Source organism: Leuresthes tenuis, unplaced genomic scaffold (assembly GCF_036924035.1).
Source record: "Leuresthes tenuis unplaced genomic scaffold, fLeuTen1.0.hap1 SCAF_5, whole genome shotgun sequence".
Classification (NCBI taxonomy): Eukaryota; Metazoa; Chordata; class Actinopteri; order Atheriniformes; family Atherinopsidae; genus Leuresthes; species Leuresthes tenuis.
In genome coordinates, this window is record NW_027325359.1 from 30,359,011 (window position 1) to 30,382,154 (window position 23,144).

A 23,144-nucleotide genomic window follows, 5' to 3' on the forward strand; every position below is an offset into this window, starting at 1 on the left:
TTTCTATATTAACAAATAACATCTGCAAACCTTCTATAAAGCTGCCAACTAGCTGCCTTCCTGTCCCGGAGTTCCCGATTATTAAATATATTTACCATAACATCTGGCGCTCATCTGGCTGCTTTTGATCTCTTTTCACACTTTTCACTGTTTTAAATGTCTCAAAAACAACCAGTCGGTTGATTTGGACATTTTACACACCAAATGCCATTTTGTACCTTTTCCATGCCATTAAACCCGATCGGTTCCTGTCAGTAAGGCCCTCACCACACCCACGACCACTCCTCCTCAGACTTTCCACATAAAGTGGTCCCAGCTGCGCGCGCTTCGTGCGTCACACACGGCTCTGCTCAGACCGTCGGCGGCGTCTGGCTGGAGAGACAAGGAAAGATGTCCGGTATCGTGCTGCTGTCGGGGCTCTGGGGGTTGTGTTTGCTGTGGGTTAGCGGCGGTCCGGCGCGGAGCGGGGCAGCGATCCTGCAGGACACCCTGGACCGCGGCCCGGCCAGTCTGAGCGATATGTTCCGAGAGGTGGAGGAGCTGATGGAGGACACTCAGCACATCCTGGACGAGGCGGTGGACCAGGTCTGCGTCACATTTTATTCATTCACAAAGGGCAGTGTTGTAGCAAGTGTACTGAAAACGTTTAATTTTTGTATTTTATAAAACGTCTTGAGCTCCCCGTCATTTCTTTATATTTTGTTTCCTATGAGTCAGACTTTCATGTAATTTGCTTTAACTTGGTCTTGAGCCATACTTCTCCAGACTCTCTGACGGTCATCCAAAGTTTTTATTTGGTCCTGGCTGCTTTTTCAATAAATTTCAGTGCAGACCTTGTACCGGACCATTTTCAGAGGAATGTGTTTTGCTGCAACAAGGTGACTCTAGAGCCATTAGCTGAAAACTTTGCATATCTCAGCATGGTCTGCTGTGTGTCCTTAAAACATTTGAGGAAACTGGACAAGAAATATCAGGCCTAAAAAAAATATCTACAGCAGATTAACAGGATCTGAAAGTGATGTCTTTAAAGAGGGAAAAAATCCTGCAAAGACCTGACACAGGACCTGAGAGATGCATCTGGACCTTCAGCTGATCCATCTACTGTTGGCCCAAGCCTCATCAGAAATGGTCTCCATGGAAGGGTGGCTGTCAAGAAGCCATTCTTCAGGAAGGAAAACGGGGAGAAAAGGCTGAGCTATGCCAAATGACACAAGAAGTGGACTGAAAATCAGTGGCAACAGGTCTTATGGAGGGATGAATCCTCCCCAGAGCCCGGACCTCAACATTATTGAAGCAGTGTGGGATCATCTGACAGAGAATGGAGCAAAAGGCAGCCGACATCCAAAGAAGAGCTTTGGGATGTCCTTCAAGAAGCCTGGGGAACTATTCCTGAAGACTCCTTAAAGAAATGACAGAAAGCTTGTCTGAGAGGGTTCAGGCTGTGTTGGAGAATAAAGGAGCTCAGACCAAATATTCATTTTTGTTCGAATTATAGAAACTAACTGTATTTCCTTTCATGTTTAGACATGTTTCAGCGAATTGCTTATTTCTTGTTTCCATGGCAATCTACCAAGAAATGTGGGGTGGCTGAAGGCTTTTCCACAGTATCATGTTTGATTGTTTTGGTGCTCAGCTTACTGCCAAGCTGAGGAGGGTGTTGCAACACTACACATAGTTTCCATGTCTACTTTAAAGCTGGTTCACATCCTGTAGAGTACCATTAATAGGCCTGTTATTCATCACAACAGTGGCTCAAAATGTCCAGCCAGTTCAAATAAAGACTAACCCCTGAGGCTTAGGCCCACCCAGCTTAGTTTTTCAAGCAGATGAGCCTCTTGGAAGAATTCAATACCTTAAGGCCTGTTATTTGACTCTTATTGAAAGAAGTCTTATAAGCCTAAGGTCTGTCAGTGTCTCTGTTTGATCGTTTCTGAATTAATGAAAGGATTTACCTTCATGACCTCCAAGAAATGGAGAAAGTGTATTTCAGGCAGCACAAACTGTTGGCCACCTCAGGATTTATATTCTTTCCTTTTAATATGCAGCTCAAAATCATTTGGTCATTTGGATCAGATTTACATGTATATCCTCACAATAAATCCAACAGATGAAAACAGAGAATGAGAAATTCTCATCAGCGTCGCTGGATCTGCGCCCCAACTACCACAATGAGACGAGGACCATGACGAAGAGCAGAGACGGAGTCAGGACTCAGGTCCTGGATCGAACTGACAAGGTGGGCGCTCGCACAAATGCTTGAGTGGGTTCAGGGTTGGGCTGCGAGGCCTTAATGTGCCCAACAGGAACACGGGCTTTTTAAAAATGGCCGCGCTTTCCCTTTCACATTGTCACTTTTTTTTTGTTGTTGTTTGTAGGAAACCGACAACAGAACAGGGGAGTCTCATCTCTCACACGTCCATATGGAGGTCTCTGGACACTGGAATAGTGTGAATCACGTGAGTCCTTCGTCTTGCCTGTCTTCGTCTTCTGCGAATATTTACAGAACAACGGCACCAATTGTCTGAGAGTTTGAAACTGGGCCCAGATGGAGGCACAGGTGTGGCTGGAGGCAGGTTCACGGAAAAGGCAAAAACCTTTCTGTCAGCAAACCTGTTTTAATCTGTTCTTCTGGCACGAAGCTGTAGTCGCGTATTTAGCAGCTTAACATGTTGTCTGGGTCCCACCGTGTTGAGTCTCCATTTTGCTTTTTGGGCTGAAACACAAACTCAAATTTATGAAGGTGTTTCATTGCTGTCCTTCAGTCTTGACAAGGATTCAAGATGTGTGAATAGTTTGGAGCACCCAAACATTTCAGCTTTAGATGCACTCCTAACAGACGGAGAGGTGAGGTTCTCTTTAAAACTGTGGCTGCATCTATTTATTTAAATAATCGAATAAAACGTGAGCTCATCCAGGAAGGAGTCCTACCATATACTTTTCATAGTTTTCTTTGACAGGAGGCCAGCTCAGACTGAGGCATTTACTGCTTTTTGCTGCCTGTTTTGCTATTTTCCTTTACAACTGGTTTTTATCTCATGCTTTCCTGGCAGCTCTACAGATGGTGGTTGTGTTAATGGAGCTTGCTGCTGGGGAAAAAAATACCAGAGAGGCAAAAAAAAAGGCCTGAAAGCCGCAATGGATTACAGAAGCTCCCCTCTTCTGCTAAAGTCGCTAAAATATTTCCTCCTGAACACGCAGCCAGAGAAAAGGTATTTATTGGCTTAACGATAGAGAAATTACAGAGAAATGTTAAAGCTTTTGAGATGTCAACTTCTCAGTCAGTTTGTGTTATATTCTTCTGGAGGATGTTCATTCAGCATTTTTATTTTCGTAATTTAATAACTGAACATTCTGGCTTTAGAAGGAATACTTGAAGAAACTTACGGAATCGTCTTGTAATTTTCTTTTCTAAATCAAATACCTGCAGATGTGCAAATTAGTCTCCAGAAAAGCACGCTCACAGAGCTGAATGAGCTGTAACACCTGACCCAATGACCCAGCAAGAGAGCCGACAGTGGAAAGGGTTATAAAACTCATCCAAGTCGGTTGTTCAGTCAGCGGAGTCTGACATTTGGAGCAAGCGCAAAGAAAGTGGGAAGGTTGTAAAAAGGGAAACGTAGAAGTCCGAGTGTTGGGACCGAAAACTCAAAGCAATATGTCTGAAAATGACGCCTAAAGAGAAGAGAACAAGGTCACGGACTGTGGTGGAAGTGAGATTCAGAGATGAATCACCAGTCTGCTTTGGACAAAGAGATGATGCTGGAACTCTGAAACATAGAAAGATGGCTGTCTGAAGAAAACGAGCACACTTCCACCATCACTGATCTGAGGTTGATGTCAGGTAAAGGACCAGGGGAGGTGGCAGCCACCACCTCTGCAGTAAATGTACAGGTGGACATTTAAAATTCTCTTCCATCAGTCAAAAGGAGCTCATTTTTCAGGATGCTGATGCATCTTTTTACAGAGCAAAGAGAGTTCAAACGTTTCTTCAGGAAGAACATCAACTCTGTAACATGACCACAAGCAATCTGGGTCTCGGTCTGAGTTAAACGTGCATGGAGGATATTGAAAATGATGACAAGGCTCCATCCTGCAAAGCTGATAAACTGTTTTCCCATTAGTGACGTCCTTAAAGTATCCAAACTGTTATCAAACCCAGAAGAGGTGCAAACGACTACTGTTATTTTCTATTTAACCAAAAATGTGTTTGGCTGTTCATTCAAGTAGTTCTGTGTGCATTTTCTAAAAATAAAACACCTGAACATCCTTAATGTTGGTGGATTCTGTCATCTTTGCCGGGCGATTAGCTTACACACATCTTTGAGGAGTCAGAGCTGCTGAGTGTGGACAGGTGCGTGAAGGTTAGCTCAACATCCAAAGTCGTGAAATCGGTTTCTTATTCAAGAAAAATAAAGTTAATTGGTTTCTGTAAATCTGTTTTAACACTCAGTTTAGGATCAATATGATAAAGTATTCTGTGCTTATTAAAATACTAAAGTATTAACGAAACTAGGACGAATGAAGTAGGCTTTAACTGTCCTTGTTTGGACAGTTTCCAATCACATGTGCCAATAAAGTGGTGAAAATAGCAATTTTAGTGTCGCTAACAAGGTTTTCTACAAACCTATGTGTCAGCCAAGCCGGCATTAAGACTTGTCTCACTTTAGACTTCAGAGAACTCTGATTTCGTTAGTCGGAGTAGATTCTCAGTCATCCAGGTCATGTTAATCCTACGAGTATGAATAAGCTTATTCAAGCATGAGATGTAATTTGAGATGAAAAGGACTTTTTTTTTTATTTATTTTTTTTTTATATAAAACTTGAGAATTGTCCTTGAACAGAGGGTAGTTTACTAGAAATAGGTCCTCATGTGGGGATCGCTGGTCTATTTTTATGCAAAGTGGGGCAGCACACAGTAATGTTTTGTTTTTGGTGGCCACAAATGGAGGCCTTCGCACCATACTTGTTCATAAATTAGAGTCCAGTTGATTTACTCTTGTTTTTGAATGAGCATCCATTTTGAATGAGTAACCAGCAAATTGCCAGTTTATTTAGATGGCTCCATGCTGCCCTCATCTGGATTTAACTGGGAGCACCACTTTGTGATGGTGCAGTTCCACCTACAGCTTCAGAGCCAAAACATAGATGAAAACTAGACCTGTAGCTAAAACTGGGTGACCAGTGGAAATGTGAGACACATCCACAGCCTTCCAAATGGAAATAACAACAAATGAGTGTAACAACTTTTGATCGAGACCTAAATTGTTGCCTCGAATATCTCAGATACATGTAGTTCTTTGCTTAGGAAGGTTCCTGAGTAAATGAACTGTGTCTCAGTGGCAGCCATAGGAGCTGGATGAAAGTAGCATCGGTGCCTCCTTCATCCCCTTAAAGAAACACTGGCCCATCCTTGATGCTCTTTTTTTCATCAGGCAGAGTACTTATTTAGCTATTTGTAGAATATTTAACAGCTTTAGTTTTCATTTCTACAGACCTACGTCATAGTTTGGTGTAAATGTGGTTATTTTTTTAGAAAGTGCTCACGAATCTTTCCTTAACTTGATGTTTTAAGGAAACGTGGTAACGATGAGCATAAAGGAGGAGAACTTTATTTTTTACTCAACTCTGCTCCTGATGTGAAGGAAAGTCTGAAGAATGCTCAAAGAAAGATTAAGCAAATGACGCAGGAACTCTAAAAGAACAAAATCTGAACCGAAAGGTGGATGTGATAAAACTCTTTCTGCAAATAATTTGGGGAAAATGTTTCCATAGACGTAGAAGTTGCTCCTGGGACTTATAGCAGCTGTGTTCATCTGGAATTAATTAAGATGCGTGCCGGGTGCTGAGCTTTTTTTGTTTTGATACCCTCGATCTACCCTCAACTTTTCTTCAACAAGAACAACTTTACACGTGCATGTTGACAACATTAAAGAGAGGATCAAATTAAAGATCCTGTGAATGTTTCATGTATTTGTTTTTAAATATATTTCCTGAGTCTTTCAAAAGTTTGAGAGCATTAACCAGGAACTGGAGTTATCAAATGTATGACTGAGTGGAAAAGATTTCCAGAGAGCCTGCAGGCGTTGAGGACGGAAACAGTCGAGGAGCATATCCTCATCTGTCCTGACTTGTTCTGTGCAAGTATGTGTTCGTGGGTGTAGCCGCCCTGTTTGGGCACTTTCACGGTGTGTAGATTCTCTCCAAAGATCTCAGCAGAGAACTGATATGTCTGTTGGCAGATAAGCAGCTTTCACTTGTATATCATAGTGCATGATATTCGATGGCAAAAGGATAACCGCAGCCTCAGCCAGCCTGAATAACACGTGTTGTTTATAGGACTTGGCTCTGTTTATTTAGCTGATTTTTTTTTTTTTTTTTACGAGGCGGCACACACAGAGATGAAGAGGGGGGTGTAAAGAAGTTTTGATCCACCTGACGGGTTGGAAATCAAGGATAGAGTACAGAAGGAAAGATGAGCCAGGAGACCAAGGCCTTCTGTTTTATTCGGATGTCACAGATGTTATCCATCAGTTTCCATGGAGACGGACCAGCTGGCAGTAACTCATTCTCAGAAATAATCAAACACATTATCATGTGGGGGTGTAATGGAGTCATGTACAACTGTTACCATGATGCAGTCAAATGTAATTGTATTTAGCCGAGTGCTGATGGTTCGACACTGTAGCCAAATTAGATTATTTTAGACTAATGCATTTCTGTATGATTATCTGTCGATGCACATTTTAACTCCATGTACTTAATTATGTTCCAGAGAGGGCGTGTAACTGTTATCTCTCAACCCACAGGAGTGCATGGTGGACGAGGACTGTGGGGACCTGAAATATTGCCTGTACGAGATTGAGAACTCCAAATGTCTCCCCTGCATACCCACAGATATGGTGAGGGTTCATCACTTCCCCTCATGCTGTACTGATCAATATGTTTTGTTCACTGGAGGTGACAAACCCGCAGATAATTATCCCAAGACACTCCTCCGAAGTGGCACACGTGACTTAAGGGTCATCCAAGAAAGCTACAGGAAGCGTTGTTTCTATCTTGAAAGCCCAAACTGACTGTATGCTACCTGCTTAGCATCATATGCTCTATGTCCAGCAGCTGGGCATGAACGTGAAACACTTATAAGCAAACTGCTATATCAGTAAACGTAAAGGTTTTATACATCAGGACATGGTAGAAATGATAACCTCTGCACGATGTCGCTGTAGATTGCATCGGCTTTGTCTTGTGCAGGTGATGCATACATCATTGTGATCAAACTCGGTTGTATTGCTTGTATTACATCACTCTCCTGAGTCGGAGTCAGCTTTGCCTTAAAGCAGCTCTTTACAGTGTACTCTTGCCCTTGTTTCTTATTTGGATCATGACAGAGTATTGGTGTTTGTTAGTAAAATGTTTCAGAAAATATTGAATATGTGGAAGTACTGTAAGTCTACCAGTAAAAGCTTTATTTCTCCTCATATGTAGGAACACGGTAATCTTTCAGCTCAATATCTTCAATGAATTTAACTTTGTTTACAAAGCAAAGGGGCTGCAAAATGACCTGTAACATTAAATGTTGCAAAGCTGCAGACTGGAAGAAGGATTTCTGAAAAGGCTGGTACAGAAATGCAGAAATGTGTGCTTTATGTGGTTGTTTTGCTCATCTGTGCGTCTCCACACAGCCCTGCACTAAAGATGAGGAGTGTTGCTCAGATCAGCTGTGTGTGTGGGGCCAGTGTACAGTCAACGCCACCAGAGCGACGGAGGGGACTATCTGTCAGGGTCAGAGCGACTGCAGGTCAGACCTCTGCTGCGCCTTTCAGCGAGGTGAGTTTCATCCTGGAAATAACAGAATGTAATATTTAAAATGCAGTATCACACCAGAATGTTTTGTGGCTACTTTAGTTCACGAAGCAGTTTGACAACAAATGGAAACAGAATGCAACATCTGTAAACATCTGGGAACTGAGGAGACCAGCTGTTAGGATTGTAGCTGTTCAGCAGTTCTGTTGGTTAAAGGTCTGGACTGCAGGCCGGTCAGTCTTCCACTACGAAGCCCTGCTGTTGGAAGAGATGCAGGATGTGGTTTAACATGGTCTTGCTGAAATATGCAAGGCCTTCCCTGGAAAAAGAATGTTGCTCTAAAACCTGTATATACCGTTCACCATTGAAGCCTTTCCAGATGTGCAAGTTGCCACTTCTGAAGGTACTGATGCAATGAGCTTTGGACAAGAGAACACAGCAGTGTTTGTGGATCATGTTCACATGTGGCGTCATCTCTGCATGATAGAGTGGTGGATGAACTGTGTTCGCAGACAACGATTTCTGGTAGTCCGAAAAATCAATATTGTCACGTATACATTGTCAGGGTTGGAATTATTACGAGGATTTGGTAAGGTGAAACGTTTCAAGCGCTTTTAATGTTGTTAACAAGGAACATACAATTCAGCAAAGATCAAAATGATGCTCGGAGCGCAGTCGTCTGAGGCAGCTTCTCAAAACAAGAACACAGGAGTTGCTTTGGCAACTATTTCACCTGTTGAAGCTGCTTCCTACTTATCAAAAACTGCTGTGGGAACAAGCTAAATAAGCTCTGAAATGACATCATTTGTCACATTCTTTACAGCTTACAAGCACTCATGCGAACGATAACAACCTGGTCGCATGACAACAAACTTGGAACTGGGACATTGCAGATTATGAAACCAATACATGTGATACACTAAAATAATTTTTCCCAATAGATGTCCATGATCTTCAGTGCATTAAAACAGATGTGATTCTGAGCTCAGGAACAGTGTTTATTTAAAACCTCAAAGAAAGGCTGATTGTTTCCATATTAATGATATCGTACCAGTCGTGTATGGTTGGCGCATCTGGTTTGATCCAATTCTTTGTAATTGCTTTCTTACCTGCAAAGCTTGTTTGTGGAACCCTAAAAAGCAGTTGTTCCCAATGGAAAAATAACTTTCTATCCCAAATACTGTACAGTCAATTCTTCAGAGAGTTAGTGCTTCTGGACAGGCCCAAAATAAATAAACGATCAGCTACCTGAGCCAGAACTTCCCCAGCAGCTGAAAGAGGCTGGGATGAGTGCTTCCTGCACCTTAGAGATAAAGAACCTACAAAGACTCTTCCAGCCAAATGTTCATCAGGAGGTTGAATTTCTGACATATCCACTGTTCCTCTGAAATGTGTTAAATTCCTTCTAAAAACATCTATGGTTTTAATGCGTTCAGAAAAGCCTGAGAGGCAAAAACCTCGAAACGTGGGTAATTGGATTAAACTTAAACCTAAAAGTTCACCAGGTGTGTATTGTGTGCGGTTTTGTTTCCCAAAGCTTTGGTTTCTCATCACAGAGACTCTATGAGAGGAACACTCAGGACTTTCAGCGAATTTTAACTCGAACCGTGATCTTTTCGTCATCTTGACCAAGTAGAAGAGTACCGAAGTAAAGAAACAGTGGAGTCGCACACGTCTCGCAGGAGACTAGAATCGGCTAACGATGGTATGAAGGTGGACTAAAGCGTGGTCAAAAGCCCTCTGATCCGACTCCATCACCCCTCTAACCTCCAAACATGGGCTTGTTTGCTGCTTTGGGACCAAGTTTGTACACAAATACAGTGTTTGCTCTGAAATAATAAACTTCTTGAAAAGTAAAACTGTAACATCATATTTAAGTCGGATTTTTTTTATCTAATTCAGCTAAACTAACACGTTGAAACTGTATTTAGATCAAATATTCTACTTTTCAAACCCATAATCTGAGCATATAATACGGTCTGTGTAAAGCCTCTGATGTTGATTTAAAGTAATAAATTCTTGTGTAAAATGTTCATTATTCAGCTTGTGGCTGGTTCTAAATGCTTAAAGCTGTCCTCCAAAGACTTCAATAGAAACCTTCTCTTTTTCTATACTAGTTTAAGTGTTTGGGATTAGTAATGATTGTAAATTAAGATATTTTTAGACATTCTTATTTTTCTCTGCTGCTTCCACCAGAGCTTTTGTTTCCGGTATGCAACCCCAAACCAGAGAAGGGGGAGTCCTGTTTGAGCCACCCAAACCTACTGATGGACATGCTGGCCTGGGACCAGGAGGGTCCTCGCGATCACTGCCCATGTGCCAACAACCTTCAGTGCCAACCTCACGGGTGAGGACGAACATGGAGTCGCACATTTACAGCCTAAATCAGAAAGTCTGTTTGTTATTAACTGACGCTTTTCTTACAGCCGCGGATCCGTGTGTGGAGAGTAGGACTTGAAGTGGAGGAAGCCGCCTTAAAGACGACCAAAGAACAATCCACATGCTGATCAACACTTTCAAATGCAGGATGTCGCTTCAGGAAACCACTTTCACTCCGTGTATTATTTATGCCTTACTACGAGTGTGTATTATATAACGTTAAAGAAATAAAAGACTTAGTTTTGATTGAGAACCTGTGATGCTCTGTTTTTGATATGACCGAGTCCGTGTGGACACGTGGGTTCAAAGCACTGAACACTAGAGGGCAAACTTTTATTTATTCTATCTGGAAGTAACACAAAACTACTCAACCACACACCCACACGAAATATTCATGATGAGGCTGATGGTGCGATGGAGATCTCTGTTATGCAAAAATAAAACAAAACTGCAGTAAATAAGGAGGTTTGTGATTTGCATGTTATGAGTTTGAATTCATGTTCTGGTAGATAAATTGGGAAAGTTACAAAGGTAACGTTTGACAAACCAAACTTTCACGGCTTTCTTAAACCGTTCAAGAGTAAAATGAGGATTTGTGTTGAATAGACGCATGTTTTTGTGTGAATACAGTTTGAATATATATATATTTTTTTGCTAGAAACGGCAACCGTTATCTTGCTGTGGATAGAGCCACAAGGAGCTGAAACTCCAGCCCTGTTAGCTTTCTGTTTTTCAGAAAAGGGCCATTTAATGGCTTTTTTAAAAAAAATTTAGCATGTAGACCACCTACAGAAAAGAAAATGCACAAAATGTAGACCGAACAAATTGAAACTATTCTTCAGATTGTAAAAGCTCTTACTAACATAATGTAATGTAATACATTACATCTTTTTATGTTTGTGAAAAGGCAAAAAAGGGGGCACTTTCACAGCTTTTTGGCATGAAGACCAGGTCTAGTTAAAAAACCTAGAACCTCAGAGTTGTAATATCTGGACTGGGTAATTTTTTATAGAGGTTGTTTAAAGTAAGTTAGTTGGTTTACTTTTTTGGTATACAGACCAGGTCAAGTTTGACCAAACACAATACTTAAAATATGGTGCTCTAGGTGCCAATCAACATGCCAAAAAGCAATGAAATTTCTTCATTGATGAATTGGAAGCCATTTTAAATATGGTACTCCTCGTTTTTAGGTGCATCGCTTAAACTTCTTAAAACGCCGCAGGTTTGGAGCTAAATTTGTTTATATTGTTTGGGTTTATGTATGTAGAGGGTAAACCACAGACTGAGTGAAACGGGAAGGAGTGATGCCTCTTGGTTTTCTTTCTATCTGTGGTGGAGACCGCTGCCCGTTGACGTCACGGCAGTTAATTTATTCTTCTGGCTTCCTGCTGAGCCTCCACTCTGTCGCTAATAGCGGTACACGCTGCCACTCCGCCCTTCCTCTACGAACACGACACTCCCAAGTTCTCCAGCCGGGGGTTACCGTCGACATTTCGGGTACGTACGCACTTTATATCGCCTCCGCGGGCCGCTTGTACCCGCGCCTGGGTCGCTTACGACCGGTTTTCAAAGCGCCAACTGCCGGCGCTACAGGCTGCTCAACGTGTAGGAAGAGATGCGCCAAGAGGAGGGAGGGGTGGCAAAAATATTACGCTGCTTTCGGAAATACGCAGATATGCGGACCAAGTTAGACTTTCTTACTTGTCAGACAGTTGCGCCTCTACAGCTTTTAAGAAGCTCCGGTGTTAAACAGTAATCCCAGTTCTTGGTGGTGGTTTTCCACCCTTCTGTTGCCCAGTTTGACCATTAAACGAGGGAGATGAGCTGCTCTGGTAGCGCTGGAGGCGATTTTAATTTGTGGCAAAGTTTAGCGGAGGTGCATCGCTTTTAATTTCACCCTCTCGGGCTTTGCGGTAATCTCATTACGGAGCCAAATATTAGTCGGTGTGGGTTTAAATGTCGCCCACTGTGAAAGCGGACGGTGAGCGCTGGTTGCCGTAATGATGTTAGGCAGCTGTGTGTAATGAGAATCACGGGATCCAGTTTTCTGTCTGTTTTTCTGCTCCCCTATTTGTTTTCTACTTGCTTAAATAAAAAAATATAACTTGTAACGATTTTCAGTGATCGTGTTGTATATTAAGAAGCTAATGGTGGAATCATTTTTAATATCCAGTTGTCCTAAGATTTGGTAGTTCTGATTTTCAGTGCAGTGTGAAAGTCTTTATCCACCCCTTATTTCTTTATATTCTGCCTACAGATTGCCAGACTTCCTTGTAATCTTTTAAAGCAGCCTTGAGCAATAGTTCTCCAGGCTTTCTGAAGGTCTCCCAAAGTATTTATCTTTATTTTTATTGGGCATTGACTGCTTATTCGCTTATCTTCAGTCCTCTCCTTGCTACTTAACACTGATCTCTGAATTGTCAACTATAAAAAGGCACCTAACATTTGGGACAAAACAATGTTGGGTCTACATAAAACAGACAAAGAACCCATTTTAAACTATATCACAAGCAGCTTGTTGCAAAGACGCATTTATTTGAATTGTCCTTAAAACATTTGAGGAAACTGGACAAGTGGAGGACAAAAGAAGAAGTGTCAGGCCTAAAAAACTATCTACAGCAGATAGACAGTATCTGAAAGTGATGTCCTTAAGAAAGAGGAAAAAATCCAGCAAAGACCTGACACAGGACCTGAGAGATGCATCTGGACCTTCAGCTGATCCATCTACTGTTGGCCCAAGCCTCATCAGAAATGGTCTCCATGGAAGGGTGGCTGTCAAGAAGCCATTCTTAAGGAAGGGAAACAGGGAGAAAAGGCTGAGCTGTGCCAAATGACACAAGAAGTGGACCGAAAATCAGTGGCAACAGGTCTTATGGAGGGATGAATCCTCCCCAGAGCCCGGACCTCAACATTATTGAAGCAGTGTGGGATCATCTGACAGAGAACGGAACAAAAGGCAGCCAACATCCAAAGAAGAGCTTTGGGATGTCCTTCAAGAAGCCTGGAGAACTATTCCTGAAGACTACTTAAAGAAATGACAGAAAGCTTGTCTCAGAGGGTTCAGGCTGCGTTGGAGAATAAAGGAGCTCCGACCAGATATTGACTTTCAAGCTTGTTAAAATGATATAAACCCAACTGTGTTTCCTTTCGTGTTTGCACACATTTCAATAAATTGATCCAGTTATTTCCTGTTTGTTTGGCAAAATCTATAGAAATGAGGGCTGGCTCAAGACTTTTCACGTCTGCTCTGTTACAGCGAGGCGGGCACACTTTCTGAATTTACCGGCTCCTGCCTATCTCATGACCTCCCTCATGATGGCGGTTTGAACTGTAATGCAAGTCGGCAAGAGCCACGTGGAAAAATGTAGTGCTGTCAGACCAAAGATGGGCAGGAAGTTGACATCACTGCCTGTTACACATGCATGAGACGTGTCCTTATTGTTGCTGAAACATCCACCGCTATAGCTGAGCATTTTATTGTGTTTTCGATGTGTCATCGCTTGTATTGGAAGCAAGAGAGAGGGAAAACATGCTTTTGTTTTGTTTGATGCCAGATTGCACTCAGGCGGACATGAATTGCTCCTCTGAGACCGTTTGTCTATTCGTTTACTTACAAACTAATGCAACTCAGCCACAGGTGCTCACTTTGGGCATTATAATGCGTAACATCAATTATTCAGCGTGAAGCATCGGGGATCAACTTCCTGTCAGACTGTACGCTATTGTAGCTCTTTCACAGACACTTGATCATAAACCACGGCTGGTCCTGGCCTAAGATCGCCGAGCTTATGCAGATAAGACGTGAGCTTCTATTCAGTCGTGGCGGATCACCTTTCAAGGACAACGGTTCTCTGTTTGGGGATATACTTGGAAAAGCTTCTCTTAAAGGTCGTGTTCTGCCCCAGATCTGCATTGTTTGCAACGATGTGTGAGATAACTCCACCCAGCTCGTGTCTGTTTTCTCACATATGGGAACTCGCAATTTATAGACGGGACTGCACGAGGAAATATGAACCTCATTTTTCTCCTGCCAAAGTTTTAGTTACCTCCAGCTCTACAAAGAACCTAATTTGTGTCGTTTTAATCTGACTCTTGGAGCTCATTTCATGATGTTGCACAGAGTTGTTCTTAGTTGAGGGAACCGGTTAGTTTTTCTAATGAGAAAATGGAGTTTTCTGTGGTAATTTCTTTGTACTGTTCCCTTGGCATAAGCATTATTGCTTTTACGTCCAACAGGCGATACAGATTTTTAAATGGATTTTAAAAGAAAGTTGGTGACTCTCAGGATGACGAACAGACTGAGGCTTGGTGAATGAAAGATCTTAAAGCTTATTTAGTACAAAGTGGTTGAAAGAGCCAAATATTCCTCTGTGACTTTGTTCATCTTTAACCTATGAAAAGCCGTCATTTTAAGTCTCTTATTGTGTTATTTGAATGCTTTTGTGGTCGTTTCGTGTCTTTTTGGCTCTTGGTTTGTTTTACAGTTATTTGTGGTCATTTTGAGGTTTTTTTGTAGGTTGTTTTGCAATTCTTTTTGGTTGTTGCCCTCTTTTTCTTATAGTTTTATGGTTGCCTTATTTATCCTTGTGGTGGTGTCGTTTCTTTGCTATCATTTGGTGTTTTAACTGCGGTAGCTTTGCACACTTTTGTAGCAGTTTAGCCTCTTGATGGTTGTTTAGTGGATCTTTTGACTCTTATTTGTGGCTGATCTTTGTGCTGTTTGTGACTTTGTGTATTGAAGAAGGCGCCAGTCTTTTATGTTAAAATGTTAATAACTCTTAATAAAAATGGAAAATCGCTGCGAGTTCAGCGTATATGAAACTGTTCCAGGCTGCAGGCTCCTGTTCCTGCGGTACTGATTTTAAAAAAAAAAAAAAAAAAAAAAAAAAAAAGATAAAACTGCTTTGTCTTTTTATCCAAGACGCCTGTCATGAGCAGTCCCTGATTATGAAAACTGTCTGTAGCCGAGTGTGGGTTCAGTATGAGAATAATGCAGTTCAGTTTGAACTCTAAGGCGGCGTCACTGAATGACCTACACATGATGCTTTGGTTGGTGTTTGCCAGGAGGCGTGTAGGACTGAAACAGAGGAAGGTTCTGTGGTGCCAAAGGTATCGTTTTGACCATTATGCTGACTTGTTTAGTCTACAGTAAGCGTTGCACACCAGCAGAACCATATCCCCCTCCTCATGAAGCGTGCCGGCGCTACGTTTTCATTTGGGAACTTTTGATCACAAAGAGAAACATGACATCACTGAGATGGAGAAGGGAAGTCCCACCTTTTAGCAAGAGCAGAAGTCGAAGAAAATGTTGTTTAAGTCCAGAATAAGAATTCCCGGGTTTGTGTATGTGAAGTAACTCTGCCCAGATGTGGTAAAGCTTTAAGTGGACCTATTGCTGTAGAGTCGAGGCTGTTTGTGCCGCGTGATGACAGAGCTGAATTGTAGAGGTCTACTAGAGAAAATGTATACTTTAGAGGGGTGTTTAGGAAGCAAGTTCAACATGTTTCATGCTGTCTTTGTGTCTGCTGATTCTGGAAACCTTTAAGCCCAATCACAAGTGATCGGTATCAAAAATGGTGGGTATCGGCTTTCTCCTTCAGACCTTGTTCAGGCTCCTGAGAAAGAGAGTTTGAAACCAGATGAACAAGCAATAATGATGTATTGGAGTTATTTTCGGCTATTTTGTCACTGCAGCCATTCTCAGTGCCTGCAGTTTTATTTCTGACATCACAGCTCAGACCTTGCATCATACTCTGGTTACTGGCCAAATCGCTGACAGCTTATTCAAATATCGTATGTGTTCCAGTAGATCCAGCAGTATAAAACGGACATGGATGCAAACCAGTCCAGCATAGCAACAAAAAATGCCCCATCACTCAGCCGGTGACGGAAATTGACGGATTTGTCAGCTTGATGACCAGATGAGAGTCAAAGAAACCAGTTAATCGGTCAACACACGTTTGCATGCAAGGAAGTCGTTTTACACTGTCGATTTAAAATATAAATCTTTGCAAAGGAAGATTACGGGATGTCAGCAGGCTTCTACCGGTTTTTCAGATGGCCACACTAAAGTCTGCACCTAGGTCAGATGTTTGACAGTTTTAAACATACTCTCCTTACTTGTAAAGTCATTTAATGCTTTAGTTTTCAAAGAAGGCTACATACGGTTCGAATCAAGTGATATTTGCATTAAATGTATGCATCAAAGAGCAATATCTGTATGTTAAACCGTGAAAAATAAACCTCAGGCTATATTTTGGTCGTGTTAAGCACATGTTGACTAAAGGATCATCTTGTAAATCATTTTTTTCACTCCATAAGCCATCTGTTCCTTCCCGTTGGCGATCACCCCCCCTAGCAGCAGAAAAACGGTGATGACCTCCCTTTGGGGGGGGACGGGTCATCTCTGGGATGCACAGCTGTCTGCAGACGGTTGGTTGTGAAGGGAAATTTCTCTCCCGTTGCTTCATTTGACATTTGTTTGTACCACCGTAACAGTGTTAATTTGCTTCTGAGAGCTTTGAAACCCTTGTTTACTGTGAGTGTCAGCAGACAATGGCAGCTGTTACTGTATTTGTAGATGTCAACAACGTAGGATACCATCTGCTCCCTCGGATCCTCCCATAGTCTTGTCAGGAGGATGGGGAATGCCAGTACAATGGCCACCTGGGTGAGAGCGTAGATCAGACATCCTCAGCCTGCAGAGTTCAGGCTGAATGAATGCCAAGGATGTGGTCTGTGACTCACTAGACTCAGAGGAGACTGTAACTACACCAAGCGACCACTTGTCTTGGTGCTTATTGTTGCTCTGAGGGCGAACCGAGCCCCCGTTAGGCCTCCTTCCTGCTCAGTGAGGCCTTGGTGTGATTTTCGACTCGGAGCCTTTTCTGTTGTGGCGTTCGGTGGCTGGATCAAATCCAGTTTGCTCGTTCTGTCCGTGTCGTTAAAAACATCTGGGACAAACCATTCCACCTGCTGGAGGTGATCCGGGAGCATGTGGGATGGTTTGGGAACAACTTCTTCTGCCATTTAACTTTGTATAAACTTCTCTGCACAGTATTTATCTTTTTGTTTTCTCACTCCTCTCAATTTAGGATGAAGCACCAAAAAGCCACACTAAGATTCACTTTTCCTCACTTCTGCATCCGTTTGGAAAAACTATATAAACAATCGCAAGTCTTTCCTTTATGTGGTGTCAGATCAGTTAATTTGTAACCGAGGTAGAGAATCTTTAGTCCTCTGCCGACATTATTAGCGGTTTGGTATCAAACTTTGTCCAGTAGCGGATGCCTTACCTTCTCCCTATTTGACGCATAGATTCTCACATAGTTAACCGTTCTTCTTTCTTTTTGCAGTGTCGTTTGCCTTGTCAGAGTTCTGGGGGGGGTACTTTCTTTCCTGTTTAACTTGTACGGCCTCTTTCACTGTTGCAGCAGCACTGACGTCTCTCTGTGAAACTGAGTCAGCATTAGTTGGCTCTTTCGGCAAGATTGTGTCATGGAGCAAGTCAGTAACGGTTCTACTTTGCGTTTTTGGTTTGATTAAGAACTGGTTCTACCCATCTGCATGTGAAGATTTACCAAACTGTGTTGAAAGCACTGAGTCTTGTAAAATGTGGCTAAATTTTTGAAAGGATGTTAATTAGAAAGATCGTAGTTGAGACAAATTGGAGATGGTGGAAGGAGGTCAGCTGTGAACCGGTTATATACCTCTAACCACAGTCTGGGCATTGTATGGTATGGCACAACTCAGAGGGCTGACCCTGTTTACCTTCTCATTATTTTCCAAATCTCCAAGGTCGACAGATATGAGAATAGGAATCTAAGTGCACTAAGCTGTGACCTAAGAGACACAAATCATCTGCTGTGTAAATTTGCTAATGAGCCATGACAACTCATTAATAAAACTTCCTTTCCACAGAGGATTTCATTCATTAAGCTCATGTCGTTCCACATTTGGCATCCCACAAGTGCCCTTCTTCCCTCTTTTGGTATTTGAATATGATTTAGTGTGGTGGGAGGGGTTTCCTTTTTTTGCCTGAGGGTATTTTAGATTATAAAGTTAGAAAATTAATCGGCAAACACAATCCACTGTGAGGCTTTCACGTTCACGCAGTGTCCTTCTTATTCTTGTCAGAGACCTTCAGCACGGCAGGTGAAGAAGTGTGTGGGTGGAATGAGTTACCATCTTTACTGATGAAGGTTGACTGTATATTTGTTTGAAAAATATCGTGAGGCTATACTATAAGAAAAGAAGTAGTGTGTGCATGAGTAAGTGTGACACTGTGCTGGGGGAGGCATCCTCCTATCTTGTAAGTTTAACATTGGATACTGAAGAAGGCCTATCTATCTATGCTAGTTCTATCTTCTGTATGAACTTTGATTTACTGAACAGAGAAGTCTTATGATGCTATATTAACTGCACTTTACTCCTCTAACAAAGCTAGTGATCGAGGGAACTACAGGAATGTCTCATAACATTGTGTAGCTAATGATTTTGTAGTAGAAAGCATACTTTATCTAACCAGGTCGGTCCCGCTGAGATACCATGACCTCTTTTTCAAGGGAAGCCTGGACAGCAGCCTAAGAAGCATTGAAGTTCCAACAAGCCTTTAGCCCACACCGGGGATGTCCTCGAGGGCCGCAGTCCGGCAGGTTTTAGATGCTTCCCTGCTTCAACGCACCTGATTCGGATCAATCATGCCTCATTTGCTGGTTTGTGCAGAATTTAAGTCTTTTGAAGAGATCCGTTTAATCTGAATCAGGTGTGTTGAAGCAGGGAAACATCTAAAACCTGCAGGACAATATGGTGCTTAAATGGAGATTAACTGTATTTGTTCAAATCCATCTAGAAACGTGAAATTCTCCATTTTTAAGAACTTAGGAGACTCTTTAACCTGCTGCAGTTTGAGAAAAAATATTCAATTATTTATCGTCTGTGTTTTGCTCTGAACACAGTTGAATTTTCAGTTCAAACTAATTTTCATTTCAGTTCTTAAAGGAAGTAAAAAAGCACATTTTCCAAAAGAAAAATCAGTGCATTTCTAATTGAAATGCAATCATCTTGTCTTTTTCTGCATCGCTAATTAAACAGATTTAAAGAGTTTGTAGCTGTGGCTGCTGGGTTCACACAGTTCTGTTATATCTAAGCTTTGTGCTGAGGTGGTGGGTTATTAGCAGATTCCCCTCAGCTGAGAGTCGCTCACAATCCAGTTGATGTCAGTGTCAGGTGCCTTAGTGTTATGTTAAAGAGAGCATCAATGTGACGCTGTACGCTCCCTTTGTAGCACACCCCTCTGCCCCTGGTATTTACTTACTACTTTACTTACTACCATGGAAAACACTGATTCATCAGTGGTTCATTTTACTGTATGAAAATGCTGCTGGGAGTCATTTCTTTTGCATAAAGTCACCTGAGTGTACTGATTGCTGTGCCACTACAAACTGAGTTTGAGTTTCATGCAGTTTTTTTGCACAATGCTAGATGAGATCGGTATTGGACCGTCTGCAAAAGGAATTTTGTGGGCACTTCTGTTTCCCTTCTGTATTTGTGCTCATTGGCTGGCTTATTGGCCATTTCTCCTGCCTCACGTGGAGTAAACCGACCATACGCACCCTGAGAGATTAATGCTTTTAAACATTGAAGAGATAAAGCTGGACATATTCTAACAACAACTCTGATTACTGTGCAGTGAAAAGCATAAAGGTCTTCTGTACCCCCTCTGTGCATTCACGAGCTGCCTTTACTTGGAGTTCAGCTTGGCTGTTGTGTCAGCAGAGCTTGGACGTTTGCACAGCTGGAGTTGGCTACTTGGCGCATGATGCGACGCAGCAAACGAGTCATCTGCAGTGTTGGCCAGAGTCTGAGGGGGATCCACAGAGAGCTGTCCCCTGATTGGATCCACAGGAGTCACAAAGCCCACGCAGCCATAGTAGAGCTGTTGCCATAGCAGCATAAAATACTCTATTAATCTCCCCTTTTTCACTAATAAAATGATGTATTTTAGATGTTTTAATCGTCTGCCGTGCAGGAACAGAAGCAGTCCAAGTGCAGAATTCACTGGCAGCATTTGAAGTTTTTCCATTTTGGCTTCAGGCTGATGTTGACACAACACTTTTAACATTCAGCGCTCTGCTGTTCAAATGCGAGCACGGGGCTTGGAAAAAAAAAAAGAAAAAAAGTGAGGGGTTCAGTGTGAAACGTATACCTGAGTTTCAGTGCCCAGTTTCCATGCGCTGTGCTACCTTGTCTGACTATGCAAAGCAGAGTAACTGGTTTAACTGTAACTACACGAGCAGCGATGCTGTCAAAACTGAGGCAAGTCTCAGCTCAGAAACACTGGTTACAACTTCCTGTAGGCAGTCTGAATGACTAGCTAACATAGTTTTAGTCAAACTAGATATCTTCACAGAAAGAATAAAGTCTTTGTACAGAGCAACAGGATGATACCAGATGCCTTTGAAAGAAGACAGTCTTTCAGTGAGACCCATATGATTCCATTTGGGGCCTCAGCAGCACGCAGCAAAGAATAATCTCACTATCTGACACATTTATCTGCCTTGTTGTTTCTCATCTACTGTTTGCATGTTGTCATTCTGCAGATACACTTTATATACCGCATTAAGACATTAAAAAAAAAAAAAAAAAAAAGCAAGGAGTTTGCTTTGACGTTAAGGAAGCTTATTGCACAGAAACTAAAAGTGGCTTAATCTTGTTGCAGAGACAGCCCGTCTCAGATGACCGGGGGCGTCTTGATGCTTTGAATCAAAGGAGTAAAGCATTTGAATGTAGTGTTTTAAAGACCAGGAGACAAACTTTAGAATATCTTGGGACACACTTTTTAACTGTTAACATTTACAACCAGAAAGACTTCTGGCTTAATTTGTGAAGAATTTAACATCATGGATTTAAAAATGAGTGGCCAAAGTCAAATTTATTTGTATAGCACATTTCATGTACAAAACAATTCAAAGTGCTTTACATAAAATAAAAGCATTGTAGCGGGGAGCGGAAAAAGCATTATAAATATGTAAAAGAATATAAATAAAAATAAAATGACTTTCTTTTTTTTTTTTTGCTGAAAAAAGTTGGCAAATTCGTTGCATTTCTCAGTGGAGAGGATGTCTGGGTTTACCTGTTTAGAAGGATTTGAGTTTTTCAACCATGGCAAACAGAGTTGGAGAATTGTTGGCATTCTTATTGAGTTCAGATAAATGCAGCTCTCTGGCCTTGCACAGCTCATTGTTCTAACTACGCAGACTTCGTTTGTACAGCTCATAGTGAATCTGAAGCTTTGTTTTCCTCCACTTACGTTCAGCTTTCCTGCGTTCTGTTTTCCGGTTTTTGACCGTTGTGGTGTTTCTCCATGGTGTTTTCTGTTTGCTTAAGGTGCTCTTGTAAGCTTCCGTTACATTCAAAGTTTTCAAGTTGAAATGATCCAGCAGTCCGTCAGCTGACTGTGCGCTCACTGTTGGTGACATAGCTATGGCCTCCCTAAACTGAGCACTTGTTTTCTCATTAATGTACCTCTTCTTAACTGAGAAGCTGGTTGTTTGAAGATTCTGAATAATCAATAAATCAAATAAAAGACGAGGCCAAATTAATTACCACAGCAGAAGAAATATCAACACCTTCAGAAATGACCAGGTCCAGAGTGTGACCTCGAAGGTGGGTCGGTTCTGTTACATGTTGCCACAACCCAAACATGTCCAGCACAGAAGAAAATTAATTCGCTTTACCATCCGCCATATTGTCTATGTGAATGTTAAAATCCCCGGTCAAGATAAAATGGTTAAAATCAGTCGAGATAACAGACAATAATTCAGAAAATTCATCAATAAAACTTGCACAGTGTCCTGGAGATCTGTAAATGACTAAGAACAGAATTTTAGGAACACCCTTTAAAATAAAACAAACAAAGATATTCAAAAGAAGTGAAATCACCAAAAGAGATCTCTTTACACTGGAATGTATCTTTGAATAAGGCAGCTTCTCCCCCACCTTTCCTCCCATTTCGGCATTTATCCATAAAACTAAAATTTGGCGGCGCTGTTTCATTAAGAACAGTAGCACTTGTGCTTTCTGTTAACCATGTTTCTGTCAGAAAAAGAAAATCTAAATTATGAAGTCATTAACTAACAGTGACAGAGATTGGACAGAGATCTAATATTAAGTAGAGCGAGCTTTGTGGAGTTTACTCTGGTCTCTGTTGTATTCTGAGTTGTACTTGGTACCGTTAACAGATTAGATAGATTCACCCAGCCAGTTTTCGATTCCTTCTTTTACGAACTAATACAGGAACCCTACTGGGTCCCAGCTTGTTCTCATAACAGCTGTCAGTAGTAAGACTACTATAGCAGGGACCCTGAACGCATCATGGCATGTAATCTTTGTTTTGAACTCTGCTGCTGATCCTTGCACATCCTGCACATCCCCTTGTGCCCTGCTCTGCCAGGACAGATGATGTAAGAGGAGGGGGTGCCCTGCGTTTCCTGGTGGTCGCTGAAGTCCTGGCTGGGATAGAGACCTCTTTTGGAGACCTTGGGTGATGTGGAGTAAGGGGTCTGAGGGGGGAGGGCTGGGGGTTGCTTACCTCGCTGCTGTGTCCTTCACCCTTATCTGTACACTCATGTTTGGGTTTGCCGTCCCAACAGCATGACGTAACTATGCACCAAGTAATCTGCATCCAGTTCGATTTGGATGCACGCCATCGGGTCTGAAACGCTCCTTACAGTTCCAAAAGAACTGTTATCAATGAACTTAATCCCATGGGCGACGCATGCATTTGATAATGTGTTCAGGTCAAGAAGTCTGCTGAAAAAAATTCCTTTACCCACTAGAATCTTATTGGTCTTCGGTGTGGTGAAGGAAATTGTGGCATATCCTTTCACTTATACATCCATACGATTTCAGAAACATCACAGTCGTATCGCAGCACTGTTCAGTGGTGCACGCTTCACGCA

The 23,144-nt window shown here is 42.0% G+C and overlaps 2 protein-coding genes across 3 annotated transcripts in view; both read left to right on the plus strand.

Moving 5' to 3' along the window:
- The first annotated feature begins 321 nt into the window (after positions 1-321).
- On the plus strand, positions 322-10,435 carry dkk3b (dickkopf WNT signaling pathway inhibitor 3b). The gene is made up of 7 exons (XM_072386611.1): positions 322-585; positions 2,108-2,236; positions 2,376-2,456; positions 6,807-6,899; positions 7,683-7,827; positions 10,000-10,150; positions 10,230-10,435. The coding sequence occupies exons 1-7, from the start codon at positions 391-393 to the stop codon at positions 10,252-10,254; spliced, it is 819 nt and encodes a 272-aa protein (XP_072242712.1). The 5' UTR covers positions 322-390; the 3' UTR covers positions 10,255-10,435.
- Positions 10,436-11,565: 1,130 nt separating this feature from the next.
- far1 (fatty acyl CoA reductase 1) overlaps positions 11,566-23,144 on the plus strand; it is a 39,865-nt gene continuing 28,286 nt past the window's right edge. For both annotated transcript variants that reach the window (XM_072386612.1, XM_072386613.1), the window contains exon 1: positions 11,566-11,679. The gene's annotated coding sequence lies outside the window, so the exon portion shown is untranslated. The remainder of the gene's footprint in view (positions 11,680-23,144) is intronic.

What these genes read in the sequence shown, in the direction of transcription:
- dkk3b (XM_072386611.1), top strand. Translation starts at nt 391, where the DNA reads ATGTCCGGTATCGTGCTGCTGTCGGGGCTCTGGGGGTTGTGTTTGCTG. An exon ending in TGGACGAGGCGGTGGACCAG is followed by an intron (nt 586 to 2,107) that starts GTCTGCGTCACA and finishes TAAATCCAACAG; the next exon opens with ATGAAAACAGAGAATGAGAA. An exon ending in TCCTGGATCGAACTGACAAG is followed by an intron (nt 2,237 to 2,375) that starts GTGGGCGCTCGC and finishes TGTTGTTTGTAG; the next exon opens with GAAACCGACAACAGAACAGG.